At 41.0% G+C, this 6,512-nt stretch overlaps 2 protein-coding genes across 2 annotated transcripts in view; one reads left to right on the top strand and one right to left on the bottom strand.

The window, feature by feature from the left end:
- The first annotated feature begins 229 nt into the window (after window positions 1–229).
- Window positions 230–2,308, top strand: LOC106300757 (hydroxypyruvate reductase). Its single transcript, XM_013736966.1, has 10 exons — window positions 230–371; window positions 489–633; window positions 752–896; window positions 982–1,109; window positions 1,211–1,282; window positions 1,356–1,473; window positions 1,552–1,649; window positions 1,728–1,769; window positions 1,835–2,047; window positions 2,124–2,308. Exons 1-10 carry the CDS (start codon window positions 283–285, stop codon window positions 2,190–2,192), a joined length of 1,119 nt encoding a protein of 372 aa, XP_013592420.1. The 5' UTR covers window positions 230–282; the 3' UTR covers window positions 2,193–2,308.
- Window positions 2,309–2,311: 3 nt separating this feature from the next.
- The window catches only part of LOC106300756 (receptor-like protein kinase HSL1), a 6,953-nt gene continuing 2,752 nt past the window's right edge, over window positions 2,312–6,512 (bottom strand). Inside the window, exons 3-5 of the mRNA XM_013736965.1 lie at window positions 3,037–5,469; window positions 2,761–2,969; window positions 2,312–2,689 (exon numbers count right to left, since the gene is read on the bottom strand). Of these exons, the coding sequence (XP_013592419.1) occupies window positions 2,328–2,689; window positions 2,761–2,969; window positions 3,037–5,390 (2,925 nt within the window). The 5' untranslated portion in view covers window positions 5,391–5,469 and the 3' untranslated portion in view covers window positions 2,312–2,327. The remainder of the gene's footprint in view (window positions 2,690–2,760; window positions 2,970–3,036; window positions 5,470–6,512) is intronic.

The raw sequence follows: 6,512 nt of genomic DNA on the forward strand, positions 1-6,512 counted from the left end.
CGGTTTTTTCCGATTTCATTCGAATTTTTCTATATTTTCTGTTTTCTTTTAAAAAACCTACACGTCATCATTTTGACTTGTAAAATGAACAGTATTGGTCGTTTATGAACGAGAAAACATTTTTTAGGTTTATTACGATAAAAATGTCACTAAAAAAATTTCAGCGTTTAAAGTGCTAGAAAATGACACAGTGTTTAAAATGAGATTTTCCATATGAAATTGTGTAAAGTTCGATTCAAGTAAAACGCATCAACGGTTGCAAATGTGATTCGTGTGACGACGATGTATAATATCGCCAAGACTGCGTTTCGAAACAAAAACTCCACTGTCGCTTCGCTCTTCCATTCTCACCAGTCTCGCTCAATTTCCAGGTCAAACCAAAACTCATCCTCTGTTTCATATCATTGAACTTCTCAGTCTCGTCGCGTAATTGCTAGATCTGTATCAGGCAAAATTGTATATATATTTTTTCTTCTGTTGTTGGTCAGGCAAAGTAGTAAACTAGTTAAGCCCGAGAGAATGGTTGAGAAAGAAGAAGACAAGAAAGTAACTCGTGTTCTGTTTTGCGGCCCTCACTTACCTGATTCCTACAACTTCACTAGAGATTACTTGCAGCCTTACCCTTTTATTCAGGTTAATTAAAATAAAAAAAACTATTTAATTCTTCTACCAATTGCTAAAGTTGTCAACTTTACTCATCCTAGATTAGTTCCTGCTGTGTGTTGAGATGTTATTGTTTTTGTTCATACAGGCAGATGTTGCCCATTTCCGTGATGTTCCTGAGGTTATAAAGAATTATCATATATGTGTGACTTTGTTGATGCAAATGGATTCGTTTGTTATCTCACGTGCCAGCAACATGAAGCTTATTATGCAATTCGGTGTTGGTCTCGATGGTATCTGATTAAATTTTTCTATGCGTCCAAAGAGCATCCAAAGCTGCGGTTTACTTACCTTTTTAGTGTGGTCTGATTGTAAAAGGTGTTGACATTGATGCTGCTACTAAGAATGGGATCAAGGTCGCTAGAATCCCCAGTGAGGGTACCGGCAACGCAGCCTCTTGTTCTGAAATGGCTATTTATCTCATGCTTGGCCTCCTTAAGAAACAGGTTTTGCTTCATCTGTTTTTCTCTGTGGCTCTATTAGTATAGGCTATACTGTATAATAGCTCTCACTCTCCCAAGTAAATCTATTTTAATTTTTATTGCAGAATGAAATGCAGATGTCTGTGCAAAGCAGACTACTTGGACAGCCAACCGGTGGAACTCTTCTCGGTAAAACTGTGAGTCTCAGTGTCAATATACATCTGCTTTCTATATCTTCAGGTTGTATCTCTTATGAAAGTTTTTGTTAAGGTGTTTATCTTGGGATATGGTAACATTGGAATAGAGCTGGCTAAACGGTTGAAGCCGTTTGGGTCGAGAGTAATAGCTACAAAAAGAAGCTGGCCTGCTTCTGTTATGAACTCAGACTGTATGGTCTCTCTGTTTATTCCTCTGTTTGCCTTGACATGAGGGTTGGTCTAGTAACTTGTTAACTTATGATCTTCAGCCAGTCTAGTTGATGAGAAAGGTAGCCACGAAGACATTTACACATTCGCGAGCAAAGCAGATATAGTAGTTGTGTGCTTGAGGCTGAGCAAAGAAACGGTAAAATCAACTTGTTCTCCTTCATTGTATATGCATTGGTCTGTGTAACTGATATGTTTATACATTGGTGATCTCCAGGCTGAAATCGTGAACAACAAGTTCATATCTTCAATGAAAAAGGTAGACTCTTCCCATTTATACAGAGTTTTGATCGGATTGTGATTGATATCTCTGGTTGTTTTCAGGGTGCTCTTCTTGTAAATATTGCTAGAGGCGGTCTGGTTAACTATGAATCAGCTTACCAGAGTCTGGAGTCCGGTCATCTTGGAGGCCTAGGGACTGACGTGGCGTGGTCTGAGCCGTTTGATCCAAACGATCCGATCTTGAAGTTTAAAAACGTAATCATGACCCCTCATGTCGCTGGAGTTACTGAGTATTCATATAGGTCCATGGCCAAGGTAAACTATCTAAAGAAGATACTTTATTACATTTTTTTCATTTTGTTACTAAACTCTAACTGTTATAATACAACAGGTGGTCGGAGATGTTGCCTTGCAGTTGCATGAAGGACTTCCTCTCACCGGAATCGAACTTGTTAACTGATGAGATAGCTTTGACAAGAACAAAACCATGTTTAGGTCAATACTTTGTATTTATTTAGCATTGTTCTCTTTCTATTTTACTCTAGAGTTTTGAATACAGAGAAGCTTTTGTGACTAGTCTATTGACTCGGTAAACCTATACTGTAATCTTTCGGGTTCTGTCTAGAGTGTTGGAGACGCATGGATCAGCGTCTTCAAGCTTCCTCACGACCTCCCTCATGTTTGGTCTGAGACTAGGGAGCTTTGTAGTGCAGAGAAGTCCCATTTTCAGAACCTTGATCATACTTTCTTCTACGTGAGAGGACAGAACATGCTTGTCCAATACGTTTCTTGGGTTCCTCCGGTCTTGTTGAATTTTGAATAAGACATAGTCAACAATGTCTTTGCCCTCTCCAAACTCTTCTTCCACTGGCCGAAGACCGGTCGCTAGCTCTAGAAGAACAACGCCGAAGCTGTATACATCACTCTTCTCTGTCGCTTTCAAGGAGTAAGCCAGCTCTGCACTCACCACACCACAAAACAAATCAGTTTAAAAGTAAAAACCAGTTGAAACTGCAATGAACACTCACCTGGAGCCATATAGCCATGAGTCCCAGCAACACAGCTCCATTCATATCCCTTGTCTGCAACTTTTGCAACTCCAAAATCAGCGATTTTCGACTCATAATCCCCGTCAAGTAAAATGTTACTCGACTTTATATCTCTATGAATGATCGGAGGACAACAATCATGATGCAGATATGCAATTCCTTTAGCAGCTCCCACCGCGATTTTGTATCTGCTTTCGACATAATAATAAGTTCTTGAATCCATACTTAGACTAGAGAGTAGAGAACAAACAGTACCTCTTGTGCCAATCCAATTCACCTTTAATAGTCTGGTGAAGAGCTTGATACAAGTTCCCATTCTCCATGAACTCAAACACTAAATATCTAGAACCTCTTCCGACAAGACAAGCGTAGAGCTTCAGCACGTTTCTGTGTCTGATCTTCCCAAGAATCTCCATTTCCGCAACAGAGACCTCTGTTCCATTACCATCTTCTTCTTCTCCTCTCCTCAGCCACTTAACCGCCACTGTACCACCGCCTTTCTTCAAATCAACACGGTACACTTTTCCCGCGCTTCCTGCTCCAATCACGTGACCTTCATCCAATTTACAAATCTCCTCAGCGTCTAGCTCCATTTGATGGAAAGACGCGATCCTCCACTTCGCATCCCCCGCCTTGTTGATATCCCCATTTTCTCTGTCGAACTCGCGTATCTTCACGACTCTGTAACGCAACGCGAAGAGACCAGCCACCAGCACCACCATGGCAACAGCAAGAGCCAAGAACAAGAGCGTTCCATCGACAGAACGCTTCTTGTGCACGTGTTGGTCCCCACTGCATAAGCTCAGAGAAGATTCTTCACTTGTTTTGACGTTTTGGTTATCAACGCAGAGCTTATCGTTGCGTGAGAACGCGGTGGAACCTCCCACCGCCAAAAGATCCGGTGGTATTCTCCCCGAGAGTTGATTCTCAGACAAGTCTATAAAATTCAGCTTCAGCTTCACTAGAGTCGCAGGGATCTCTCCTGTTAACCCGTTGCCTGAGAGGTCCAAAGAGTTTAAAGAAGCGATCTGATATAAACTCTTTGGAATCTCTCCAGTCAAAGAGTTCTTGGCAAGATTCAGATCGACAAGCCTGACGCATTTTGTCAATCCGACAGGGATGTATCCTGTCAACGAATTGTTTTCAAGATGCAAAGAAGACAACTGTTTCAAGGATCCAAGTTCTGTCGGAATCTCACCGGAAAAACTGTTGTTGCTTAGATAAATCCTCTCTATATTAATCAGTTTCCCAACCTCACGAGGGATCTTCCCGGAAAATCTGTTGTTCTGCAAGATCAGCTGGCTAAGTTCAGTTGAGAGTCCTATCTGAGAAGAGATCTCTCCGGTGAGACGGTTATCGCTGAGATCGATCATCTTAGCAAGGGGGAGAGCCCAGAAGCCTTCGGGAACATGACCAGTAAGAAGATTCTGGTTAATCCTGAGCCTCAAGAGAGATTTGCAGCCTGCGTAGGATGCCGGAATCTCGCCGGAGAATTCATTTTGTAGAGCGAGTAAGAACTGTAGTTTATTGTTTTGGCATAAGAAACGAGGGAATGGACCTGTAAACCTGTTTTCGGATATATCAACTGTCTCCAACGGCGAAAACCGGCCGATGTTTGCTGGGAATTCACCGGAGAAGTTGTTCCTGTAGATTGATAAGGAAGTGAGGAAACGCAATTCTCCGAAACCGGAAGGAAACTCGCCGGTAAAGTTGTTTTGATGGCAGTGGAAGACTCTGAGCTCTTTCAAGTTTCCGAGTTCTCGAGGTAATGGGCCACTCAGCTGGTTCAAAGAAACATCAAGCTCTCGTAAATGAGTCAGTTTTCCGATCTCCGGAGGGATTTCACCGGTTAACTTGTTGTCGTATAACTCGATCTTAGTGAGATTTTCCAGCCTTGTGATCGAGGCTGGAAAATCTCCAGAGATGGCGTTCTTGGCAATGTCGAAAGTGTCGAGAGCGTTCAGATCAAAGATGGAGTCTGGAATATGTCCGGTCAAGTTGGATTTAGCTAAGTAGAGCCAAGTGAGTTTCTTCAAACCGCCGATACTCTTGGGAATCGCGCCTTCTACGTAGTTGTTGTTTCCGAGACTGAGTGAAACCAACAGAGTCAGGTTCCCCACCCAGCTCTGAAACTCTCCGGTTAAGAAGTTCACGGAGACGTCGAGGGTCTCTAGGTTTTTCAGAGATGAGAAGTCAGGGATCGCACCGGAGAGGTGATTGGATGTGAGATTGACGACTTTGAGGTTTGTGCAGTTGAGTATCTCCGGCGGGATTGGGCCCGAGATGAGATTGCAGGGGAGGGACAAGGTAGTGAGCTTTGTGAGAGATGAGATAGCCGGAGAAATGGAGCCAGAGAGATTCAGGTTCTCTAGAGAGATACCAGTGACTTCGCCCGAGAGTGGATCGCATCTGACGCCGTGAAACGTGCAGGGCGAATCAGAGGGTTTCCAAGATTGTAGAACGTTGTGAGGATCGTTAAGGCGGTTTTTGAAGCGAAACAGAGCTTGCTTCTCAACTGTCGATTCTGTAATTGGCGGGAAAACTGAGAGGAGAATTGTTGCGGCCACGGTGGCGAGTATGCCACGTCGGTGGTCTGGTCTTCTCGACATTTAGTGTGATATCTAAGGGCAAAACTGACAATTCCGCAGGTTAGGTAGTCATCATCATGGTCGATGTACTGGAATTCACCTACAGAAACAAATAAAATAATCAACAAACAAACATATATCATATATGAATACCGAAAACATATCAAAACATTTAGAGAAAAACAATTCACTAGGAAAATATATTAATGTCTGTGGAATTGTGGATGGTCATGTTATTATATATATATATGGTTTTCCAATTGTGATTAGGGTTATTATATTTCATGCATACATACATATATGTATGATATGATCATTAGAAATATAGGGTTCATGGGATTCTTACCTAGTTTTATGTAACTAATAAAATAAAATCTGTAATGAATTTCTTTAGTTGGGTACTAGACCAAAGAAAATGAAGTTAATGAACAAACGTTTTTTTTTATTAATGGACATATAAAGCTTGCTTGTGTCATAAACATACACAAACTCAATAAGTGAGCTTTAAAGGTACTCATTACAGTGCAGAAAGTTTATTTTCATCTGCTAGATGATTAGGTTAATCATTTGCTTTCAAAGTAAATCAAATGGTTTATCTCTCACTCTCTTCTTTTTTATTTTTTTCTGATCAACTAAACTATCACTCACTACAAGAAAACGTGTGAGTAACGACTACCATTTACGACTACAAATGTGTAGTCGTAAATTAACTTCTACGTTACGTATAACTTACGACTATGTTAAAGTCAGTCGTAACTTAGACGTAATTTTGCTACTAAAAGGTTTAGTCGTAAACTAACTTCGCATTTACAACCACACTTTCAGGTAGTCTTAATGTGGTCGTAAATGTACGACTAAATTAAATCGACAAGCTACCATCTGATTAACGACCAATTTACGAGAAACGTAGTTGCACATTCGTGATTTAGTTATTATCAAACGTAAATATGTTATTTATTATATAATTAATGAAGTTATATATTTATATATATATGTTGATGATCCAGGTTGATTATGATGATCCATTCTATCCTCAGTGGTTTCACGAATTGATACAATGTCCGGTCGGTAAGGTCACCACAGCAACTATGCATTTCACACGAGGCTACACTTTTCACACTTACGAATATAGAAGTCGGCGAA

This window comes from Brassica oleracea, chromosome C6, assembly GCF_000695525.1.
Source record: "Brassica oleracea var. oleracea cultivar TO1000 chromosome C6, BOL, whole genome shotgun sequence".
Lineage (NCBI taxonomy): Eukaryota > Viridiplantae > Streptophyta > Magnoliopsida > Brassicales > Brassicaceae > Brassica > Brassica oleracea.

Bases quoted from the DNA above. Each gene is read 5' to 3' on its own strand.
- LOC106300757 (XM_013736966.1), top strand. From the start codon at position 283: ATGTATAATATCGCCAAGACTGCGTTTCGAAACAAAAACTCCACTGTC. The intron at 1,283-1,355 runs GTGAGTCTCAGT...GTTTTTGTTAAG, and splicing joins GAACTCTTCTCGGTAAAACT to GTGTTTATCTTGGGATATGG. The intron at 2,048-2,123 runs GTAAACTATCTA...ATAATACAACAG, and splicing joins CATATAGGTCCATGGCCAAG to GTGGTCGGAGATGTTGCCTT.